Below are 25986 nucleotides of genomic sequence, written 5' to 3' on the forward strand. Positions count from 1 at the left end.
TCCTATGTGGAAGTTAACCACTATGAGACAGCTCCAAGAAGCTCTCCAAATCACAGAAGAACCAAAATAAGATATGTTGGCTGTAAGAAAAATTTTAAGTCCATTTTAGGAAAATATCTCAGGGCAACACCTCTGAGGGAGATGGGCAGTTAAGAAATAGGAAGAACAAACAAACATGAGGCTAGCAATATATTTTCCTCATTTCAGCTGCTCTAGATTCAACCCAGGACACAACTTCAAACATCCTATCACCTTATCTGGGTGTCCAGTTTCAATGTCATTTCTCTATTCCCAATTCAAGGAAATTGTAACTAGGTGGATTTCATATTCTCAGAATTATCTCACTTTTGGTTTCTTCCTCCAGGTCCACGAATTCCATGCTTTTAACCAGGGCTTTTTTGTCATAGAACGCTCAGAACGGAGTTCCGGCACCTTTTTTTGGATGGAACCTTGTAGGGTAGGCAAGGCGGGTTGTATGACATGTGTGAGTTCCGGCACCTTTTTCTTTTACAAAAAAAGCACTGCTTTTAACACCACGTCTTATCTTTCTGAGGAATTTTAAAGATACTGCTTAAAATTGGATTGCTTTTAGGTTTTTTTTTTAAAACAACAACAACAACAACAAAACAACTGGAGACATTTAACACCGAAAAATACCAACTACAGGCTATCTTTGCAATTTCAGGGCGCATTTTCAACAGAGGAAGCGCGAAGCAACTTTTGTTGAGAAACCTTTGAAGTCCCGTTTGCTGAAGGAGGATGTTGCGTTAGACGGGCCCTTGGCGACCGTACCCCTCTCGCCATGAAAACGTTTTAAAAAAAAAGTTTTCTAAGATTTGTTTCCTTGGAACCCGAGAGGCACCTCTCATGAAAAACAAGTCAACGAGAACTCTTCTGTGCAGGGGGCTGCGGAGAAAATGGGAGCGAATAGTTCTCGGGAGCTTCCAAACTCCCGGCTTTGGAAAGTCTAAGACAGCGTTTCCCAACCTTAGGAACTTGAAGATGCGTGGACTTCAACTCCCAGAATTCCCCAGCCAGCTATGCTGGCTGGGGAATTCTGGGAGTTGAAGTCCACGCATCTTCAAGTTCCTAAGGTTGGGAAACGCTGGTCTAAGAGTCGTGGTTGCTTCGGACTCCACGCTCACGTCGTTAAGGAAACCAACCATTAAGCGTCTCTCTCTCCAGTTGGCTCCGGGCTGAGGTGGAGTCGACCAGTCACATTTTGGAGGTCAGAGAACGGCCAGGCCGCCCAGAAAGAGAGGGCGCAGAAGGAAGGGCCGGGCGGGGATTGGATAAAATCCCAAGGGTAGCGAAACTAATCTCGCGTGTCCAGCTCCACCTTGTACGGGGCAAATCCGCGATGGGAATTCGCGTCGACCCTCCTTAACAGATTTGGGTCTCCTTTCGCAGGCGCGGCGCCCCCCAGTGTTCGCGGAGCTGCAGCGCCAAGTGAGCTAAACCTCGTTTATTCCGACGGGGAGGGAAGCGGCGGGGGGGTGGGTGGGTGTCCATCCTCCCCACTTACTCCGACTTGTGAATTTTCCGCAGAAAGAAGTGAGATCTAGGAACTGATGGAGGGACGGGAACTTGAGATTTTACTAACCGGTCGCGCGCGCGATCGCTTGCTCTCAAGGGCCGGGGAAACCGAGGGTGGGAATCGCGGGGCGGGAACCTCTCGTAGCCTGGCTAAATCGGAGCTGAGCAACAAGCGCGCCTTGCTCTGGATTGAACCCGCGCGATTCGCCGCTACCCCTCTCTCTCTCATCTATCTATCATCTATCTATCTATCGTATCTCTGTGTGGAGAGGTCAGGAGTGCCGTTTCATCTAGCCCGGTTTGCTTAATCCAGGGAAGACTTGCAGCTGTGGGGCAGTTCAATAATGACTTGAGTACAATAGTTCTATGGCGCTGCCACAAAGCGGAGAAACCCCGGGAAAGGCGCACGCCTAGGGCTCGCCAAGCCCCCCCCCCTTTTTTTTTTGTTTTCCTCCCTGGCTCCTCCGGCGCCCGCGGTCCCCTTCCGGTCCTTCTCATCTGCCAACCTCCTCCCAGGTGGCGAGTCTTTTTTCTTTTTCTCTGCAACTTTTGGGGGAAAAAAATTGGGCGCGTGGCAGCAAAGTTGGACCCACGTCCCATCCGGGGCATCTTAATTTCTTCTCCGGGAAGGGAGAGGCAGGAAAAAGCGTCTGGATATAAAGGTGGGAATTATTTTTTAAAAGGTGCGTGGACACGGTGCGTGGGAAGCTGAGGTAGCCAGGGGCTGCACTCTCCTCTGGGTCTTACTTGGGAAGAAGGCGGGAAGGCAGACAAATATTGAACAGGATGTATCCCCCCCCAGCCTTCCCCCTTAGCATGAGCTAAGGATGGCTGGCTGGGCATGGAATGTTCAGTCGGAGCGACGTGGTTCATGTCCAACCCCCATTAATCTCTGAAAGTAGCACTGGAATACATGGTGTTCTCTCCTTCCAAAGGTGAAAGTAGGAAAGTACTCTCTTGGAGTACTTGTGTTAAGCAGGTATTAAAGGATAGGGTTTATAAGATCATGTCTCATAAATCTGATGATCTTTTACTAGATGACACAGGTGTTTCAAAGACCCAATATTTGTTGAATTATGGGATAATCTTTGCATTCTAACTGTAACATAGCAACTAAATAATAGGTCTGCCATCTGCTAATATGAACCTACTAATAAGGGCCCTTCTCTGCCATATTTTATACAGGCATTTGAGTAACCACTATACTTTATGTCGCAGGGACGCGGTGGCTCAGTGGGTTAGGACGCGGAGCTTGTCGATCAGAAGGTCGGCAGTTTGGCGGGTCGAATCCCGAGTGCCGCGTAACAGAGTGAGCACCTGTTACTCGTCCCAGCTTCTGCCAACTTAGCAGTTCGAAAGCATGTAAAAATGCAAGTAGAAAAATAGGGACCACTACGGTGGGAAGGTAACAGCTTTCCGTGCGCCTTTGGTGTCTAGTCATGCTGGCCACATGACCACGGAGACGTCCTCGGACAAGTGCTGGCTGTTCGGCTTTGAAACGGAGACGAGCACCGGCCCCTAGAGTCGGAAACGACTAGCACGCATGTGCGGGGGAACCTTTACCTTTTTTATACTTTATGTCTCTGTCCTGTTGATGACTCAGATCTGCAGAAGGAAAAATAATGGGAAGTATTCAAATAAAGGGGAGTGCAAAGGAACTCCTGCTCCCTAATGTTTTGTGGAGCTGCTATATTTAGGCAATATTTTCCTTCTGAGAAAAGGCTAAAAATTCTTTAGGTTTGAGAAAAAAAAGAAGGCATTGATTGGGAACATGACTGAGCCATAAAAAATTATACATCAGGGAGAAGGGTTTTTAAACCATCTCTTCAAACACTAGGACCGGTGATCATCCAATAAAACTAATTCAAAGAAGATTTAGAACAGTACTCCACCTCACCTCAGTACTTCTTCATGTAATGTATAGCTATAATATGGAGTTCATGGTGATGGCCACTAACTTGGATTGTCTTGAAAAGTGACTTGGTAAATTTAATGAGGACAGATCTGTCAAAACCTGTCAGTGTTACTCTGGTTTCTCCTGCTCCCTAGGATAACTTACCTCCTAGGGAGCAGAAGAAACATGTCTCTATGTTTTCCTTCTAGCCCCCAAGAGATGTCTGAATGGCCATTGTGAGAAACAATACAAGGTTTTTGTCTGATTTTTCCAGACTGTTCTTATATATTTATGACTTGATTTGGGGAGAATTGGGTGAGGGGCTTTTGAGCTTTCAACCCTCCCTTCTATTATCTGAGCACTGGAAGTTGAATGTCCCCTGGCCAAAAAATCCACATTAACCACTTCCCTTATCCTATTTTTTTTTCCTCATAAGGAAGCAGATGATATTTGATATTTCATCTGACTTTTTATGGTTGGTTGCTGGGCTATACATACTTTATAGCACACTCCTGTTTTATCATCAACTAGGTTTCCAGGGCTTGTCAGAGGAAGCTTCAAAGACTATCGTGGGAAAGTGCTTGCAGAGCAACATTGGATAGAGATTCCTGTGAAGGAAACAAATTCCTGAAGATCCGCAAAGTCTTTCCAACTTGTCTAGGATTTGGAACTGTGCTGCCTATTCACTCTCTGAAGATGCCTCTTCAAAACCTCACACAACCCACCTATTACCAACCACCCAGTAACTCACAAGATAACTTACAAGGCCTGTTCAGTATGGTGCATGGTTACCTGGGACTCGTGCAACCCAACAGTTTCCCAAAAGGTAAGAATCATAATGATTCAAGAAGTACTTTTCATATCATCAACATCCACTTTAGTACAGAATGCCATTGGGCTTTTCATAAAACTTGTTCAGCCCTTATTTTTCTCATTTTGTGGACTTCTCAGATTAAATGTTGTGAAGGACACACATTTAATTTGAGAATTCTTAGGAAAGTGTTAACTATTTGAATATCAAGGTTGACGCTGGCTAATAGGCAAATGGCAGTGCGTTTGCTATGGCACTCTGCAGAGAGCCAGTTTAACCGTCTTAATAAAGCAGTACTGGAAAAAAAATACTCAGTGCTATCATTCTGATCAACCTAGCAGTTCGAAAGCATGTAAAAATGCAAGTAGAAAAATAGTGACCACTACGGCGGGAAGGTAACAGCGTTCTGTGCGCCTTTGGCGTCTAGTTATGCCGGCCACATGACCACGGAGACATCCTCGGACAAGTGCTGGCTCTTCGGCTTTGAAACGGAGATGAGCACCAGCCCCTAGAGTTGGAAACGACTAGCACACATGTGCGGGGGAACCTTTACCTTTACCTATCATTCTGAAATGAGAAAGGTGTTCATTTATTGCACCAGGTTTACCTGGCATTGAAATTCTGAACAGTATAATAATAAGGGTGTTGGGAGGGGTTTGTCGATCTGTATACTTGAGCCTGATAGGTAAATACCATCTACTATTTTTCTATGGTACATTTATTTACTTCACAATATTTCTTTCTTCATATATTGAAAAAGATGAGCTAACCTTTGGAAAATGCCCATATTAATTGAAAAATCATTGAATGCTACAATTTTGTTCAGAAAAAATAGCATTAATTTTCAAAAAGTTTTAATTCATCCCCTTGTCATCAGTAAGGTTCATGTTCTTCAGTAATTTGCTATACAATTTTAATATTTTTCTTTTGAAGAGAAGATTTTAATGAACATTATTAATGAAAAACAGTTCTGGGCCAAACCTGTTTTTCATTAGAAATAAAATACAGCTGCAGCCTTCAGTGGGTGGCAATAGTCTGAATGGATGAGATTGGTTCTCCCAAGAAACATTCATTTTTAGAATATTTTGTAATATATTTTTAAATGTGAAAGATGTGTATTCATTTTCCTTTTTCTCAATTAAAAACACCTGAAAAAAAATTCACTGTTGTCTTCTGGTGTTTTGCCACCACAATTCCAGTTTCTGATAGCTATGAAACCTGAGTTTGGGGAGTCAAATATTTCTAATGCATATTAAAGCATTGAAACTGTAACATGACTCCACACATAAATTTAGCTTTCCAATCCCCCTGAGAAATGGACAACTATATAGTAGAACTGCCTGTGGCATTTTACATATATGTCTTCCTCCTTGATCAGAACTTGGGGTAACCTGTTTTTCCAGTTTACGGTAAAAATAGGCTATTTACAAATAGATTTTTCTTTATGCCAGTTAGAAAATGCTTTCTCTTTCTGGTCTAGCTCCAGTGTCAATCAACTCTTCTCAGATTTTTTAAAGTGCAAAGAATCTTGTGTAAAGCATTTGATCTGACAATTGTGCAGTCACTTGAAAAAGAGAACAGAACAGAAGCAAAAGATCTGCTTGAATTATGGGCAGATGCTAGCTACACACTGAATTCATAGTCTGAATGTGAAGGACGAAACACCTAGGCAATAGGCTCTCTGTGGAGTAGAACGAAAAAACCCACAAGTTTTTTTCTTGTTTCCAAGAACTTTCTGTCCATAGGCAGTCCAGGAAACCTTCCATTTGTCTTCATGCAATTTTGGTTATATGATTAATGCTGTTTTCCAATAAATTGTGTCAAAACTTCAGATGAAACTTCTGTGGAAGACTTCAAAAGTGTTAAATGGTGCAGTTATCCAGAAATGTACACAATTTGTCATTTAATTGCACAACACTTACGGTAATTTAAAATAAGCCCTGCCTTAGGCATGAAAGCCAGCTGGGTGACTTTGGGCCAGTCAGTCCCTTTCTCAGCTCGACTCACCTCATAGGACTGTTATTGTGCAGAAAATAGGAGAAGAAAGGAGAACATTTGCTGTCTCGAGATGTTTATAAAAATAATAAAATGGGATTAAAAAAAATCTAGAATCGGAATCAGAAAATTCTCCTTTTCATTACTCGAGTCAATTAAAAGAGCAATAAGTATATGAACTATCTTAGAGCAGTCTTCTGAAATCTCCAATATTATGGCTGAATGTAAGTGCAAGAGCAAAGCTCTGTTCATTTAATTCTGCCACTGCTGACATGCAGCAGGATTGTGTTTTAATAGGGAAAAATAGGGTGGGGGTGGAGAGAAGGAGCTACAGCCTTTCCTGGGCTATTTTATCAGGGTTGGCTTCCCAGCCCGTTTTTCCTCCTCATGGCTTTGATTTCAGAAGTGAAGACCAAGAGATTGATCACTACTGAATAAGCTGGAGGAAGTTGTGTCTTGTTTCTTTCCTTAAAAAATATTTCTGTGGTACTTTCAACATTTTAATAGGATATTTTAATAGAAAGCAGAATGAATATATATCTATTAAATATATCTACTAAAAATATTCCAGGGTTAAACACCTGAAAGAAATAACAGTGTATCTGATACACTGGAGAGTTCCTAGCAAGGCCCAAAGCAGGAAATACCTGTAGCCTATCCTCTCTCTTGGATCAGATATTTCAGGTCCCTGAAAAGATTAACATGGGATAAGATTTTTTTTTACAAATTGTGTCTGCACAAGGTTTAAATAACAAGCGCCACTCTTTGAACAGTGTTTCAAAATAAATTAGAAACTTGATATATATCTCTTCAAAACTTGGATAGATGGGTTTGCAGTGTCTCCTTCCACATAATAGCCCAAAGTCTGTGCTTTGAACTAGCCCTGAGTTCTAAGGCAGCCAGGATGGTATTCATTCAGATTCTTAACCTGAAATCTACTAGTAACTACAGCACACTTAACTACAGTCAAGTTGTTTTCTATCCAGATTGAACTGAAGCTCAGTTGAAGCATATACACCCTCCGCTGTATACAAGCATAGGACAGAAACATGATTAAATAGTATGCTAGTGGCTGTATCAGTTTGACCCCAAGGACACTGCTTCTTTCTTTAGAATAACGAGGCAAGCTCTGAGGCTGCGATTTCTTATCTTGAATATAATGCTTCTTGTGATGCAACTCAAAATGTTAAGATCCTTTTGACAATAGTGTTGCATGTTGAGTCGTATTCAGATTGTATACAACTGGATAATCTAATCCTTGTGGCCTTCCTGAAAGTTATTGGTTCTTTCTCTTTTTAAGACTAGTGATAGTTCTTTAAACTCATGTGTTTGGTCTGTTGCAGCTTAAAGGGGTTGAGAATAATAGCTAATGAAAGTTGAGAGTCTTCTAATTGCTGTTTTTCTGGACCTTCAGTCATTGAATATGAAACTACAAATTAGTTAGATATAAGTAACATTAAATATCCACTTGGTGCAATATTTTGCTTTGAAGAATATCCATCTATTCCCCTCTTACTTGGTAGACTCTCTGTTTTATTACTTCTCTTTAACTACTAAATAGCAAACAGCTATTTAAGAAGTATATACTGTTAGTTTATATTATCCGTTAAAAAAATGAATCTAAGTTCAACAGGTGTATTGAGGAACTGTGTATTTCTTGTATTTAGCAGTTATCTTTCCATGAAGGCACCAGTTCTTTTTTTCTTAAGAATGCTAGGTTTTCTCGGGTATCAGGTGTCAAGTAAAATATATGTATGGTAGCTTTTCCTGTTTCTGTTGTTTCTATTGACATTTTTACATAATCCTAAAATGATTCCATGGGCAGATTTGTTGTGAAGCACTGGACCTAGACATTCTAATCGACAAGGCCACATAATTGACAGAATCCAGCCCTTTCTTAGCTGTTTTGCCATAAGGAAATGTGAGGGTTTTCCCCTCACCATCCTTGGAAAGGGAGGTAGTTTTATAGGCTGTGGAGAGCTGAGGGTGATATGAAGATTGTTTTGAAGTCCATTTTACACTTTGGCAGCTGCTGTGTTTTCCATTAAAGGCTTGAGTACCAACATTTCTATTTATTGTAAAGGAGCTGTTCCAGTTTCAGTCAATGATTAATTTTTTTTGTTTAATCTCCAGGCAGCTTGTTTCTAAATGCAGGAGTAGGTGGAGGGAAAGCAGCATATTAAGATGGGAAAAGAGATACAAAAGTGACACGACAAAGAAAGAGTGGTGTCTTTTCAGAGGACTCTTAACAGGGTCTCCAATTATCAACATTCTATGTTATAAAACTTTCCAATTCATTTTAGAATTATGTCCCCTGACCTATTAGTGCTCAATGTATGTTTGGATAATTTGTACACATACTGTACATGGCTTTTCATTATCTTTTAGAATGTGAGTTTTTAAAGCTTTCTGTTGTTTTTCTAGTTGCCATTGTTTAGGCCTATGAATTAAATCAAACCCAGCAGGTTTTTCTCCTACGGCTTAAATTTAACCCTTTGGAGTGTTTCTTTTTCTTTGAAAATTCTGCCTTATGAAAAATGAGTGTGAATTATAGCTCAATATTTTAATTTACTGTTTCCTCCTACATCTCCTTTTTTGTAAGGTCACTCAGTTGACTCATATATGGATCACATTCCAGTAAGACACAAGTTTGATAATACTGAAGTTTAACCAGTTTCTCTAGCTTGTACATTTGGATTTTTTGTTTTCCTTTCTTAAATGTAATTCTGTAGATTATAGACTAATGTAACAGTGCATCTAGTTTTAAATTATGCCATTGTGCCATATCTAAACTTTGCTTAATTTATTCCAAATTTTCCACTGTTGGGATGGGATATGGAATATAATGTCTTGAAGATTTGAACGTTTAATGAAGGTCAGTTTAGAGGTCTGTTCACTTTTTTACTAAGATAAGTAATTCATCCTGCTTTCACTTAAGGAAATACCGATTTTTAATGGTAATTGCTGTGTTGGATATGTTCGCTGCCTTGAATTATTTTTAAAAATAATAAAGGTAGGATACAAAATAAATAACAAATAAGGACTAGAAATAAATTATTACTGTGTCTGTAAAATTTGTCTATCTACCTAATCTGCAGCTCGACTAATCGCTTGCAAGTTTTGAATTGCAATAATGCAAATTTAACCACAGAATATGTTATTTTAGACTTTAATAAGAGATATTAAACATAAAATGCATCCAGATAATCAAGTAATGTCTTAAATAATGATTCTCTCTGAGAATCTCTACAATCTCTATAACAGTTACAGGATAGCATGACATGGACCAATGAAAATATGTCAACCCTTATGTGAATTCATTTCCTTAAATATAAATCAAACAGTGAAGACGGTTATCTAGAGTTAAGCCAGGATTAATTATCCTGCTAATTTATCCCTGTTATCCTGCTAAACTATCTCTGCTAAGTTATCCCTGCTATACTGCTAAGCCAGTAATCCTCCTTAGCCAAATACATTTTGAATAAGCTTAAAGGCAGTTTCTTTTCTGCATCCATTCCCTGGATGGCCTATAAAAGAAAGCATTTTAATTGATGAGAAGTTTGTCCATATTCTACTACTGACCAGGAATGATCAGTCCTTGACTTGTTCCTACTAATTCTATTAAGTGAACCAAAGCCTACATCAGTTCAGTATCCTATGTATCAGAAACAGAAATTCAGTTATCAGATGAACTCTCCCAATACAGAGCACAGCAGGAAGAAGCTGCTTCAGCTAGATTCTGAATGAAGAGAGGCAAGGTTTCTTCCCTAACATTTTCTGGTTTTTATTGTCATGATCCATACATCCTGTTTCTTCTTCATGCACAGGAGCCATATCTTTATCTTATATGCTGTCACCTGAACATTGTATCTTCCATTAGACTACAATATTCTATTATTACCTTTGTTTCTAGAATTTAGGAGGGGAATCCTTTGGCTTTTTAAATGTTGTGATCTCTTTGAGTAGAATATCCCCTGAGTGATAGTCTGGTCAGAGCTACCAGCATACTATAACTTCCCATGATATTGTACATACTGTACTAGGACTAACAATAAAGTCTTCCCTCTTTATTGTTTTGATAAGTAACTCAAGACAGCTTTGTTAACTGAACAAAACAATGAGAGACAAAAATAGTCAAAAATGGCCATGCCATTGCTCTGCTGAACACCTAATTCCCACAGCGCACTGTTTTAGGCCTAAAGATATTTACCTATGTAGTAGGCTGTATTGATATTATCCTTCTCATCTTCTCATCTTTCTCATCTCTCCTACTACCTTTTCCTATTGGTTTCTATGATTTATCACTTCTTGTATCTTTTAATGATTGTAAATATGATATATGACCAGGGCTTTATTTGTCATAGAACACCCAGAACGGAGTTCTGGCACCTTTTTTGGATGGAACCTTGTAGGGTAGGCAAGGCAGGTTGTATGGTGTGTGTGAGTTCTGGCACCTTTTTCCTTTTTTTTTCTTTTTTCTTTACAAAAAAAAGCACTGTATATGACTTATCACTTTGTTGTTTGTATGTACACTGAGAGCTTATGCACCGGAGACAAATTCTTTGTGTGCCCAATTACACTTGGCCAATAAAGAAATTCTATTCTATTCTATTCTATTCTATTCTATTCTATTCTATTCTATTCTATTCTATTCTATTCTATTCTATTCTATTCTAGTCTAGTCTAGTCTAGTCTAGTCTAGTCTAGTCTAGTCTAGTCTAGTCTAGTTTAGTCTAGTCTAGTCCAGTCTATTCATAAAATGAAAGTAAATAAACATTTTTAATTGTGCTCCCTGTATTTTTTTCTTTTATAACTGTGTGAATTAGGGAAATGTCTGAGACATTGCACATACTTTCTACATGTTCGGGACTTTAACTGTATTTTCATTCTCATCTCTGGTAATGTTACTTCCCTCTTTTCCTCAGGGCCACCCTCATTATTCTCTACATCTAACTCTAGTGGCTATATACCTCATTGCAAAAATTGCACAGTAACTTTTCATTTTGAGAATGATCAGCTACCATTACTGGGACTTTTCACTTCCATAAGAAGTGAGTAAAACCACCAGAAATTTATTAAGAATTTACCCTCCAATGGCAGGTATCTTAGATCAATGTGGGTATATAAGTTGACATTGGCCACAAATCAATTTTTTGAAGTTCCACAAGTTACCCAACTGAATCAGTTACTACTTGCTTCAAATGACCATCTTGAAATAATCTCAATTTTTCAAAGTTTCATTAGTTTTGCTCAAAAATATATTTAATCTTTTCCAACCTCATCTTATCCAATCTTATCCAACCTCATCCAAACTGCTACGAGATCCAAACCCTGTTATGATAAGGAACGTACAGCCCGGACAGTGCTAGCATATAGTACAGCATATAATTCTGTATCATTTAACAGAAAAATAACAATAATCTCCCAAATGGAATCCTCTACGTTGCCTAGATAAATCTAAAGGTGGCTTTTGATTTTATACTTTGACAGAAATATGGAGAAAATTAGAAGTCTCTAAGATACCCTCTAGACTAGAGGAGAAACTACAGAGTGCCTAATCGCATTTTAATTTTCAAAAGACTGGCAGAGCTATATCCCTGTAGAAATTATTTGGAGGCAGATGTCTTGATCCTCTTTCCCCCAACCAAACTATCTCAACTTCACTGTTTCTTGGTCATCTGGAATGCAGCCTCTCCCTCCCGGGAATCCAGACTACACTCCACCATTGGATTTCATCTGTAGGATATAGCCTGCATTCAAGCAGAGTTATCTTTTTAACGTTATTTTATTGATTTGTCTTAAGTGCTTAGGACCCAGTGCTCAAACTCTCTTGTGGAAAGTCTACACGAGCTTCAGTCCCAGCAAAAATGTTGTCTGCCAAATTCATACTGTACTCTTGCAAATGAGAAGCCTGCTTTTCTTTTTATAAAAAAGGTATTTCTCATTCTCTGTAAAACACCTTATGTGCTTTCTTCAGTGCCTTTTTTTACTTGCCACAGGAGATCTTAGTAAATCTAAGTCATTTAAATTTATATTGAATCTAAGTCATTTAAATTAAATCTAATTAATTCAGTTAAATTTATTTATATGTTATATGAAGTGTCTTTCAGAGGAGATCAGTTCCCAAGGTAGCATTAAGAAAATCAAGATCACAAGGGGAAGTCGAGATAATGCATTAAAAGGAAACAAAACCAAAAATGTTTGTTATGGGTAAACAAGGGAGATATTTATGCAAATAAAGTGAGTTTTACTGGAAGTGCAAACAGCTGAAAGAGGGTTCAAAAGCTTCAAAAAGATTTTGATGCTTAGAAGGTATATTTCAAGATGAGGTCTCTTGATGGAGTATGGCAGCATCAATTCTGCCACAGTGTACAATTATGAAAATAAAATGTGCTGAGGCATCAGTCTGCCTGATAGATATGTTTTCAAACCTGAAAACCATTTAATTCTATTGCTACATCTTTTTTTTCTTTTTACAACCGTTTAATCCCTTGCTTTGGGGTGGAGTCGGAGTGACTAATGGAGCTGAGCATTTACGGCCGGATGCCCTTCCTGATGCGGAGTTCACAGCATATATTTCCCCTTTTCACCTTGATAGAGAAACATTTGCCACTGCCTAGAATTGAACTCACAACTTTTCAAGTGGGAAGCAAGCATTTTCACCTCTAGGCCATGGCGCCACTCCCATATTCAATAGCCAATACTCCAGAAGATAGGCTTAAGATACAGGAGGATCTGGACAGACTCAAACACTGGGCACTATCTTAACAAAATGAAATTCAATTGTGAAAAAAGAAAGGTTCTGCATTTAGGCAGGAAAAATCAAATGTACAGGTATAGTATTTATTTATTTTTATTTTAATTCCATTTATATCCCGCCCTTCTCCGAAGACTCAGGGCGGCTTACAAGCTTAGCAGTAGCCTTCATTCTATGTATATGCCTGTTTATTAGTGCTTTCACACACACCCAAGCAGCATTATTACAAAGTCAGCTTAATTGCCCCCAACAATCTGGGTCCTCAGTATAGGTGGTATCTTGCTTGATAGTAGTAACTGTGAGAGGGATCTCGGAGTCCTAGTGGACAATCACTTAAATATGAGCCAGCAGTGTGCTGCAGCTGCCAAAAAAGCCAACATAGTGCTAGGCTGCATTAACAGAGGAATAGAATCAAGATCACGTGAAGTACTAATACCACTTTACAATGCCTTGGTAAGGCCACACCTGGAATACTGCATCCAGTTTTGGTCACCACGATGTAAAAAAGATGTTGAGACTCTAGAAAGAGTACAGAGAAGAGCAACAAAGATGATTGGGGGACTGGAGGCTAAAACATATAGGGAACGGTTGCTGGAACTGGGTATGTGTAGTTTAATGAAGAGAAGGGTGAGAGGTGACATGATAGCAGTGTTCCAATATCTCAGGGGCTGCCACAAAGAAGAGGGAGCCAGGCTGTTCTCCAGAGCACCTGAGAGCAGGACAAGAAGCAATGGATGGAAACTAGTCAAGGAGAGAAGCAACCTAGAACTAAGGAGAAATTTCCTGACAGTTAGAACAATTAATCAGTGGAACAACCTGCCTCCAGAAGTGGTGAATGATCCAACACTGGAAGTTTTTAAGAAGAGACTGGACAGCCATTTGTCTGAAATGGTATACGGTTTCCTGCCTTAGCAGGGGGTTGGACTAGATGACCTCCAAGGTCCCTTCCAACTTATTATTATTATTATATTCTCTTGAATATTCTTCCTGAATCCTGGGTATTTTTGTGTTAAATGTTTACTTCAGATTAAATCATATATTTTAACAAGCAAAAACCATACTTACGATAAGCACTTTTCTTTTAACTTAAGGGTGAATTACATCCTTTTCCCAAGGCCATTCAGATAATATTTGAAAATTAGTACTGGGGCCAGCTGCCATTTTGGTCATAAAACATATGAACTCTATAGTGTAGGTCAGGTGTAGGCAACCTTGGCTGTTTTATGACTCATGGACTTCAACTCCCAGAATTCCTGAGTCAACATAAAAGAGCCAAGGTTGCCTACCCCTCTGGTGTAGGTCATAAAACTGCCTTAATATAGCTTTAAAAAAATAAAGGTCTACTGCAAAACTCTTAGAGCAGCTGTCAGAATCAATTTATATCGCATTCATAAATGTATGTTTAAAATACTGTGCCTTCCCTGGATTCTGCCATTTCTCCGAGGGGGAGAGGAGAAGGTGTTTATTCAGCCTGGCCGGAGACTGCATTCAAAGACCAGGGAAAACCCTTTTGATCTTAGGACAACAAAGGAAGGGAAGGGACGGGGGATCTGGTTTGTATCTCCATTTGAACCTGAAAAGGAAGGAGGCAATAATCATAAAGACATGGGAAGTTCCCTCTTTCCCACCAAAGTTTAATTGATGTGGGTCTGACCAAATGGGTTTTGAGGGGAGGGGGCTGAACCGGGAACTCTTTATAAAGTATCAAGTTGTAACACAATGCCAGATCCTGTCTTGTATTTCCAGAACCGATCACATCCTAGTAAAACCTCCTTTTGGACAAGCCCTGGCTCCAAGAGTTCTTTATTTTCCTAAGATGTGGATTGGGGTGGGTCCTGACAGCAGTCCACAAGCTAAACAGCTCAATACTGATGATTTGCATTGTTAACATCTATTAATCTCTTCCCAAGTTTAAATATGGTCCTCAGCCATCAAAAAGTTGTTCATCACTGTTCTAGTTTAAAAAGCTATAGACGTGTCGACCATTAGGAAAACCAATATGAGAATTCATAAAGGCACCTTTATTGAAGTTGTACAAAATTGTTACAAGATGATTGATGTTAAAGAGTTATTTATCAGCCATGTGGGTAGGAAAAAAAGGTGAAAAAAAAAGAATGTTTGGTCATGGAGCCATTTTTTACCAGTTTCTCATGATTAGATAGAATAATGGGAACTTTCAGATCTGCAGATGGGTTGGATCTTCACTGGTGCAGTGTAACAGTTCATTCATTGCTATATGGAATTTGGATCCTCTACTGACCCAGATATATTATAATCTTTTAATTTTCAGCTGACTTCCTTGTAGCTGTATCCAATCCCCATATAGTGTTCACTTGCACTGCTTTGCTTAGTAGCTTGGTAGAATATTTGTTATGGCTATTTTCCATTGCATTGTCTGTCTGTTCCTTATGGTTCCAAGCTGATAACCTCTGAAATGGAGAATGTTTGCAAAGCATGTAGCATTACACCACCTAGAGGCAGAGAGGGAATACTGCTTGCAGAGCAGTATGGAATCTTTGGGTGATAGGATTAAATCCAGCTACCTGAAATTTCCTGTTCCTGGAACTAAAGAGGAAGGTTTTATGCATTTTGAAGGCTGGTATCTCCCTAAAGTTTCCAGAAGCCCATGGGTAAAAAGGTTCATGAATTCTTCCTACATCCAGTGCCACTGTAAGCTTTTCTTTTCTGGCCATTTAAGTTAGTAATTTCCCACAGAAATATGTGGGAAAAGTCAAAATATTGAAATCCTTCTAGACATTATTTTCACTTAATTGTCTTGAAGGAAAAATGTCTTCACTCTTTTAAAAATACTATATTTGCCATACATATATGCAACAGTAAAAATGGCTTTGGAGAAAGGGAGCTGGAGAAATGACATTTTCAGCCTGGTAACCAGAGTCCAGATAGGAATTTTTTACAGATTTTGGATTATCTATAAAGGTAAAGGTTCCTCTGCACATGCATGCTAGTCGTTTCTGACTCTAGGGGCCAGTGCTCATCTCCGTTTCAAAGCCGAAGAGCCAGCGTTTGTCTGAGGACGTCTCTGTGGTCATGTGGCTGGCATGACTAGACGCCAAAGGCACACAGAACGCTGTTACCTTCCCACCGTAGTGGTCCCTATTTTTGTACTTGCATTTTTTATGTGCTTTCGAACTGCTAGGTTGGCAGAAGCTGGGACTAGTAACAGGCGCTCACTCTGCTACGCAGCACTCGGGATTCGACCCACCAAACTGCCGACCTTCTGATCGACAAGCTCAGCGTCCTAACCCACTGAGCCACCGCGTCCCTACGGATTATCTATAGATGTTAATAAATAAACGATAGCATTTTCTGTCAACCTCTCTGTGCTTTTCCCTAGATCTCCTGACGTACGTGATCATGCATCCAGATTTCCTTCAAAACCAGACAGTGTATAAAGAGGTAAATAGAGTGTGAAGATGTCTAAGACTCGATATGCTGAGGCCTCATTGTCCTTTGCTATTGAGACTTTGAAGTAACATTCTTGCTGTGTTATATATGTAAACAATTCTGTAATAGATAGGTATAGATGTTAACAGTTCTAATAATACGGCAGCAACAAAGGGTAGAAACTAAAAGCAGCCTGACAGGAAAACACGCGGGAACTTTGACAGCTGTCAAAGTTCCTCGCACCGCGCAGGCGCCACCACTGACAGCTCGCGGCTGTCAAACGCCGGACTACGAAGAAGCCTGAGCTGTCAAAGCGTCCACCGTACAGCGCAGGCGCAACCACTGACAGCTCGCGGCTGTCAAAACACCAAGACACGCGGAAGCCGGAGCTGTCAACAAAAGACGACGCGGATTGGTCCCTGCCTGACAGGGCGCCAAAATGAACAACGCTGATTGGTCCTCGCTACCAGCTGCCGGCTATAAAAGCCGGACAAGTTATTCTAAGTTTGCCTTGCTCTTAAATAAACCTGTTGTTACTAGCCTGTCGTCCCGAGTGGTCCTTCGGCTACTTCACTGGCGACGAAGGTGGGATCGCTCCGGAGCTGAAGTCACGGCCGAGGAAAGGAGTTCCCGGCAAGAGCTGTCACGGAAGTTTTAACTTCCATCGGAGCAACCCAGGACCGGACGACATGGCAAACTTCGGCCGTGTGAGGGAGTTTGATACCCGCCATCCCGAGAGATGGCAATCACACCTCGGCCAAGTCGAGGGATTCCTCCTCGTCAGTAAGATCACTGACGACCGAGCAAAGGCCGCCGCTCTGCTGTACATCAGCGGGCCCCCGGTGTACGATGCAGCCGTTGGGTTGTTCAGCCCAGTGCCCATCACTGAAGTCTCCTACGCGGACTTGGTGGACCAGCTGAGCAAATACTACATGCCGGCTCGATCAGAACTGTACTGGCGGGTGCAATTCGCACAAAAGAAACAACGGCAGGACGAGCCCGCCAACGAATTCATCGCCGGGGTCAGACACGCCGCTAGGAACTGCTGTTTTCCCGACCTGGAAGACCGCATCAGAGACCAGGTGGTGATCGGTCTGAGGGACGAGAAGCTACAGAAAAAACTGACGTCCAAACCCGACATGAACCTGGCCGAGCTGACCAGGGAAATCATGGCATACGAACACAGCCACAAGAAGAAACCGACCAACACGACCCCGGAGACCCCCGCGACCGTCTACCAGGAAAGCGCAGCCTTCAGTGACAGCGGAGAATCGGTGGATTTCACCGACGGAGAAGCCCTGCAGCGCCGAATGGAGCACCGACAGCCAAGAAGGGGAAAAACGTCGGACCGCCGGGGACCCAGGAACCCTCCACCGCCGCCGCCGCGTTACGAGCAACGAGCCGCCTGTGCCAGCTGCGGGGGCAATCATGCCCGAGGAAGCTGCCGCTTTAGGAACGCGAAATGCCACAATTGTGGGAAGACTGGCCACATCAAGCCGGTGTGCCGCAGCAAGGGCCGGGACAACATCAATGAGGTGGAGGCAAACCCCCCAGGTAGGCCAGCAGACCAGGCCAGCAGAGAACCCCACCCAGGGCCCCTGGTAGAGACAGTGGACAGAGTAAACAGCATAAGCTCCAAGGTTAAGGTCTGGGTCAGAATTCAGGGGGTGCCCTGCCACATGGAAGTAGATTCTGGGTCGGCAGTTTCCTTAATTTCTCTGACAACCTATCAGGAGATCTGTCAGAAGGGCCGGGGACAAATTCCCCTGAAACAAACTCAGGTACACCTAGCTGACTTCCAGAAAACCCCCATTCCGTTGGAAGGAAAAGCCAAGGTCGTAGTGCAGTACAAGGGGTTCAGGGGTCCCCTGGAGGTTTTAGTTACACCAGGGAACCGTACCAATTTGATAGGACTAAACTGGTTCAGCCCACTAGGTATCGCTTTAACGGGGGTTAACACCATCCTAACGCCCAGCCTAGAAGCCGTTTGCGATAAGTTCGCCGACGTTTTCGACGGCACTTTAGGGAAATACACGGGCCCCCCCATCTCCTTACAGCTAAACCCTGCAATCCAACCAGTTAAGATAAGAGCCAGGAGGGTACCTTTTGCCCTTAAGGAAAAAATCGAAAACGAACTTGATCGCCTCGTAGGACTAGGGGTACTGGAGCCAACAGAAGGGGGAACCTGGGAGACCCCTATCGTCACTCCAATCAAACCTAACGGGGAAGTAAGACTGTGCGCTGATTATAAAGCGACAGTCAACTTAGCCCTCAGCCCCCATGCCTACCCGGTGCCAGCGGTAAGGGACGTATTTGCTTCCATCCGCTCTGGCGCCCTTTTCGCCAAGCTTGATCTCACACAGGCGTATTTACAGCTGCCTGTCACTGAAGACACTGCGGAGGCCCAGACAATCGTCACCCACCGCGGTGCCTTTAAGGTAAAGAGGCTCCAATTTGGCATATCGGCGGCCCCGGGTATATTTCAGGGAATCATGGAGAAGACCCTGAAGGGAATACCCGGGGTCTGCCCCTATTTCGACGATGTTCTCATCGCCGGAGAAAACGAAGCAAACTTAGCTGACAGGCTGTCAGCTGTGCTGAGCCGGCTCAGAGAAGCCGGCCTCAAACTTAAGCGGGAAAAGTGCTCTATTGGAGTTACATCCACTGAATTCCTAGGGTACAAAATAGATAGCCAGGGCATTCACCCCACCTCAGAAAAACTGCAGGCTATTCAGACCGCACCCAGTCCTAGGAACAAACAAGAGCTGCAATCCTTTTTAGGATTGTTAAACTTTTACCATGCCTTCATCCCCCATAAGGCCACTATTGCGGAGCCTCTGCATAGACTCCTAGACAAGGGTACAACTTGGTCCTGGACCAAAGAGCATGAGAGTAGCTTCCAATCGTTAAAAAAGATTATCTGTCACAGTTCAACTATCACTCTTTTCAGGGAGGACACCCCAATATGCATCGCTTGCGATGCCTCTCCCTATGGGATCGGGGCTGTCTTAAGTCACATATTCAAGGACGGCACACAAAGACCCATAGCCTTCTATTCACGCACTCTAACCAAAGCTGAAAGAAACTATGCCCAAATTGACAGGGAAGCCCTAGCAATAGTAGCAGGGGTCAAAAAATTTCACGATTACCTATATGGAAGACCATTTACCATAATTACAGATCACAAACCCCTGCTAGGCATATTCACGTGGAATAAAACTACCCCACAAATACTCTCCCCGAGAATGCTAAGATGGTCAACCTTCTTAGCAGCCTATTCCTATCAACTAATACATAAACCAGGTAAAGAATTGGGACATGCTGACTGCCTCAGCAGACTACCCATACAAACCAGGGACTCAGACCCAGCCCCAGCCAGCCAGATTTTAGCAATCTCCCAACTTCCAGAATGCCCCCTGACTGCAAACATCATAGCTAATAATTCTGCCAAAGATAAAGTACTTGCCAGAATCCTCAAATGGGCCACAACAGGATGGCCAGCTCAAAATCCACAACCTCAATTCCAACCTTATTTTAACAGAAAAAATGAGATCTCAACACATAGAGGATGCCTGCTGTGGGGAAATAGGGTTATCATACCAGAGAAAAACATAGACCAAACATTACAAATTTTACACGAAGGACACCCTGGAATTGTAAAAATGAAGGCGATGGCTAGAAGTTATGTGTGGTGGCCGGGCATAGATAAACAAATAGAAAAGTATGTGGGGGGGTGTTATGCCTGTCAAGAGACCAGGAATGAACCACCCCAGGCTCCAATCCATAAATGGGAGACTACCAGAAACCCTTGGTCACGTATACATATAGATTTTGCTGGACCCATCCAAGGCCAAAGTTTCTTAATTGTAGTAGACAGCCACTCAAAATGGCTGGAAGTCACACCCCTTAGAAAAACAACGTCCCAAGCCACTATCCAAGCTTTACGAAAAATATTCGCTACCCACGGCCTACCTGACACCATAGTTTCTGACAACGGACCTCAATTCACTTCTCGTGAATTTCAGATCTTCGCTATGAAGAATTGTATTAGGCTGGTCACGTCGGCGCCGTTCCACCCATCGTCAAACGGAATGGCTGAAATTATGGTACGATCCACAAAAGAAGCATTAAAAAAATTCGTTAAAGGAAACTGGCAGAGGCGCCTCAGCCAGTTCCTCTTAGCACAACACACAACACCATGCTCCACGACCGGCAAATCACCGGCGGAATTAAGATGGGGGAGAAGGCTAATAACACGTCTGGACAGACTGCACCCGGACACGTATCCAGAAGAAAAACAACACCCCCACCCCGGCCGCACACTCACCCCAGGTCAATTGATTTGGGCACGATCATACACAGATAAAAACAAGTGGGTCCAAGGGACAGTAATAAAACAAACAGGGCCCATATCATACCTTATAGCTACGCAAGCACAGGGCAACATTCGCCGCCATATTGATCAGCTAAGACCCAGACAACCACCACACCATTCTGAGCAACCAACCAACGCCAGCATACAGCCCCCACCGGAAATGCTGCCTATCCCAAACCAGGAAGAAGAACACCAAAACGAAGATCCGGAACCAGACCAACCTCCACCCCTTCGCCGCTCGACCAGGAATCGGAGACCACCCACCTACCTAAAAGACTATCAGTGGGCAGGTTCAAACATCCAAGAGGACGGAAACGCACCAGGGGAGGGGTAAGGGGTGTGTTATATATGTAAACAATTCTGTAATAGATAGGTATAGATGTTAACAGTTCTAATAATACGGCAGCAACAAAGGGTAGAAACTAAAAGCAGCCTGACAGGAAAACACGCGGGAACTTTGACAGCTGTCAAAGTTCCTCGCACCGCGCAGGCGCCACCACTGACAGCTCGCGGCTGTCAAACGCCGGACTACGAAGAAGCCTGAGCTGTCAAAGCGTCCACCGTACAGCGCAGGCGCAACCACTGACAGCTCGCGGCTGTCAAAACACCAAGACACGCGGAAGCCGGAGCTGTCAACAAAAGACGACGCGGATTGGTCCCTGCCTGACAGGGCGCCAAAATGAACAACGCTGATTGGTCCTCGCTACCAGCTGCCGGCTATAAAAGCCGGACAAGTTATTCTAAGTTTGCCTTGCTCTTAAATAAACCTGTTGTTACTAGCCTGTCGTCCAAAGTGGTCCTTCGGCTACTTCACTTGCTGTTTAGTGATTTTTATTTTTGAGACAGTAAAAATGGTATCTGAGATAAATCCAGTAGAATATGCCCACTCCTGAAGGCAACCTCCTGTTTAGCTTTCTGTCCTTCTCTCTGCATTATTTATTTATTTATTTATTTATTTGATTAGATTTGTATACCGCCCTTCTCCCGAAGGACTCAGGGCGGTGAACAGGGACATAAATATCAAAATGCCCAAATACAGAAATTGAAAACAAGTTAAACCCTAGTGCCCAAATGCAGAAGATAAATTACATTAAAACAATAATTAAAACAAAACCCATCAGACCAGGCCGGATTGTTCAAACAGATAGGTTTTTAGGTCGCGTTGGAAGGAGCGAAGGTCGGGAGCCATCCGGAGCTCAACTGGTAAACAGTTCCACAGGTCAGGCGCACCCACAGAGAACGCCCTCCCCCTGGGGGTCACCAGACGGCATTCTCTGAACGGCGGCACCTGAGGAGGCCCTCTCTGTGGGAGTGCACTGGGCGGAGGGAAGTTGATGCTGGTTGCAAGCATCCACAGATTGCTAAGTCTGTTAACTCTCTCTTGCTTCTCTCCATCTCTAGATGCTCAGGTATGAGACGGGCTTCCTGGTTTGTACTGTCATTGGTCTTCTGTTCATCGTCCTTGTGCCTCTAGTGGGCTTGTATTTCTGTTGCTGCCGCTGCTGTGGACATTGTGGAGGTTTCATGTACCAGAAGCAGAATAGGCACACTGCCTGCAAGAGACGGACTCTTTTTTGCTTTCTGCTGGGCATCACTGCTGTTCTTCTGTAAGTTTTATCCTATGAAAAATAACAGAACAAGCATGAGGGAATGTGACCATTCTGTGGGCTTTTGCTTATCTTTATAAGCCTCTGGTTTAAAGTTGCTACTCCTGCACCTCTACATTAGATTGGTTTACATTGACAGAAAATTGGGTAGCACCTTAAAGTTTATAGTTGTATGTCCTGATGTGGACAGTGATCCATGAAAGATGAAGTTGTAATAAATTGATTACGTTTTTAAGATGCTTCTTGTTGATTTGGCAGCAAGAGGCTAATGTGATCAGTCCTCTGGAAACACACTGAAATCAGATTTCTTGATTTTTATGGATAGGTACTGTACTAGCACAGCAGATGTTCCTAATATAATATGCACAGTGGCTGAAGGACAGAGTTAACTGAGATGTGAGCCAGTTCTTTTGTCTCCTTGGCAAGTCTGTCAGGATTGTTTGTACTTGGGGAATGGTTTCCTGAAAGTTGGGCCTAGGATGGGATGGGCCAAGAAGGGAAGTTGTAAAGGAAATGGCCATGGTGGGGGAGTAGATTCCACTGGGTGGGACTAAACAGTTAGGAGGTTGCTCTATGGCCAAAGAGTGCAAACATGTGATAGCCTGGAATATTCCTGGTCATGCTTTATTTTGCCAAAACTCCCCTCAGCATTTTTTTTCCAGAAGCAAGCACATTGTTAAAGTCTGAATATGCCCTTGAGCATGTGTGGATTGCACACCCCCCCTTATTTTTCCTTACAGAAATTCCCACGCATTGGAGAACCCTTACTATATAATTTGTTTCTATACTATTCCCAGAAGGACACAAAGATCAAAGTTAGCCATAATGTATTTTTGTTAATGCAGGCAGGATTACAAAGATATTGTGCGTGGCATAATTAACCACAAGTGTGTTGATGGGGTTAGAGGGAAAAGGTGCTACAGAATATAAAATTAGGTTGACAAATCACATAACTAGGGATAACCAGCTGAAATCACACTATGATTCTGTAATGTTAGAAATAACAAAAGGCATTAAGTGCTGGCTCTGAGCCATACTTCCCCCCCCCTTATATTATGTTTAGCTTCACACATAATGCTTAGGTATCTTTTTAAACCATATATTGTTGAACATAATAAACTACTTCATAGATAATGTTAGGGCAGAATTGGTGGCTTCATACAGTACATCATGCAAAGCTAGAAAAATTCAACTCATTTTAATCTAAATATTTTACATGATCTGTATCCCCATAGCTTTTCAAAATACTTAACACAACATCAATGTCCAAATAAATTTTATTTATGTATTGCATTTATATCTTACATCAGTTGGATGAGACCTCAACATATTGCTATGTTTGCAGCCTACTGAATGATGTTACTTAGTTGCCCTTCACAACTTTGTTCTTTTATTTTTACTTCTTCTGCTAAAGGGCTGGAGATATATGTGCCTATGTCAGCAATCAACGTATATCCCAGGGTCTAGAGAGAGGTTTTGTCATTTTCAACAATACAGTGAGCAACCTGAATGTTTATCTGAATTCTATACCTGAGGTAAATGTGACCCCTCTATCTTATCCTATTTTTTTTTATACCCTACTCTGTACCAGTCCCAGTTGCCATGGGGCTCGCTCTGTGTTCCACCAAAATATCTTTGCTTCCATCCCATTCCATTGCTTCCTTTCTGTAGCATTTCTTCTACTTCTCTTGAGAAAATTGGCTGGCTCCTTTTAACCCACCAGCACGTTACTATTTTCTATCTATAGTTTTAGTACTTCAGTGCCTGTACTAAATTACTTATCCATTGCCTGCTGGCAAATAAACATTAGATCCTGTTAATACTGGGGAAGATCGCACCAAAGAAACAGGGTAACAGTCTAAAGCTTTTCCATATCCTAGCAAAAGGCTAGAACATAAAGTAGAACTCTTAAGTAAATCAAAGAGATATGTCAATGTTCATAATTGTTGCTGATGACATTGCATTTTCATCCAATCTATCTGTGCCTTCTATTATGGCCCATAACCAATTAAAGTTAAAGTAGAAGCAGTAAAATGTAATGATTTTCAGAATAGCAGAAGGAGCAAGCAATAATTGCTGTTAACAGAAAAATGTTTAAAATGATTTTGATTTAGATTTTTACCGACAACATTGTTTCCGTAGCAGTTCCCTTCAAAGGCAGCTCTGCTTGGACCGCTGTATCATGTCATACTGTATACAGGTAGTTCTCGACTTACAATAGTTTGTTTAGTAACTATTCAAAGTTACAATGGCACTGAAAAATGTGACTTATGACCATTTTTCACACTCACGACCATTGCAGCATCCTCACTGTCACGAGCAAAATTCAGATGCTTGACAACTGACTCAGATTTATGACGGTTGCAGTGTCCCAAGGTCACATGATCCTTTTTGCGACCTTCTGACAAGCAGAATCAATGGGGAAGCCAGATTCACTTAACTACCGTGTTACTAACTTAACAACTGCAGCGATTCATTTAACAAATGTGGCAAGAAAAACGGGGCAAAAATCACTTAACAAATTTGTCACTTAGCAATATAAATTTTGGGCTCAGTTGTGGTTGTAAGTCAAGGACTACCTGTACTTCTGAGAATTGCTTTTGTAGAACAATGGTTCCAAGAAATCTTTGCAAAAATCAGAAACGTGTCTAAATCCACGAATGTTTTTTAACCATTAGCAACCAAGGACATGGCAAGATTAGCAAAAAGGGGATTTGGCAAGAAAGGATTGTAGAATAGAATCTTGGAATATCTGTGCTCTGGTTCCTTTTCACTGGAACTAAAATTACTTTTGGGTAGCCAGTTTGTCACTGTGGTTGATTTATATGCTTTCTTTCATAATGGTTTTTATAAGACAATATAAATCCAAATATCCTAAAAATGTCAATAATATCTGAATATATAAAAAGCAGCATAAAACATCTAGTGAAAATGACTTATAAAAAGTAACAGTTAGATCATCTTAAGAATCAATTAACATGACCACTTTATGGCAAAAACAAAAAAAGGCCTTAGAATTATTTTTTTTTAAAAAAAAGTCTTGGTTTTTAGTATCAAAAAAGTGGTTGTCAAGCTTTAGCTCCAATGAGACCAGTGCTTTTTTTGTAAAAGAAAAAGGTGCCGGAACTCACACATGTCATACAACCCACCTTGCCTACCCTACAAGGTTCCATCCAAAAAAGGTGCCGGAACTCCGTTCTGAGCGTTCTATGAGAAAAAAAGCCCTGAATGAGCTGTCACTCAGATGGTTGTGCTCCATACTTTAGGATAGGAGGGCATTTAGAGCAGGACTCCTAAAGATGACTGTAATGCACAATTAGCAGTTCACAGAAAGGTACATCATTTCAGAAGTTGTGCCCCCAAGTTGTGAAGGACTTTATTGGTTGGTATCAACTCTTTTTACTTGAAATGAGCCAGCACAGGAAACATATGATCATAACGCCCATTCCAATTATTTATGTAGCTGCTGTATCCTATACTAATGGATATTTCTACACTATTTTCCAAATTAGCTCCATCTCTTTCTCTCTCTCTCCCTCTCTCCCTCCCTCATTTATTTACCTCTAGAAACCAATTATTGCATTTATTTTGTGTATCCTATTT

General features: G+C 41.8%; 1 protein-coding gene across 2 annotated transcripts in view; it reads left to right on the forward strand.

Annotated features, from left to right (window-relative positions):
• Positions 1-1208: 1208 nt before the first annotated feature.
• Positions 1209-25986, forward strand: part of LOC310640721 (prominin-1-A-like) — a 48491-nt gene continuing 23713 nt past the window's right edge. The window contains exons 1-6 of one of the 2 annotated variants that reach the window (XM_083363209.1): positions 1209-1228; positions 1411-1449; positions 3962-4256; positions 16352-16413; positions 22178-22383; positions 23798-23918. In XM_083363209.1, coding sequence (XP_083219335.1) covers positions 4127-4256; positions 16352-16413; positions 22178-22383; positions 23798-23918 — 519 coding nt within the window. In that variant the 5' untranslated portion in view covers positions 1209-1228; positions 1411-1449; positions 3962-4126. Of the gene's footprint in view, positions 1229-1410; positions 1450-1945; positions 2220-3961; positions 4257-16351; positions 16414-22177; positions 22384-23797; positions 23919-25986 lie in introns of those variants that run through there. The other variant, XM_083363208.1, reaches the window with a different exon arrangement.

This window comes from Vipera ursinii (assembly GCF_947247035.1).
Source record: "Vipera ursinii genome assembly, chromosome: 5".
NCBI classification, from domain to species: Eukaryota; Metazoa; Chordata; class Lepidosauria; order Squamata; family Viperidae; genus Vipera; species Vipera ursinii.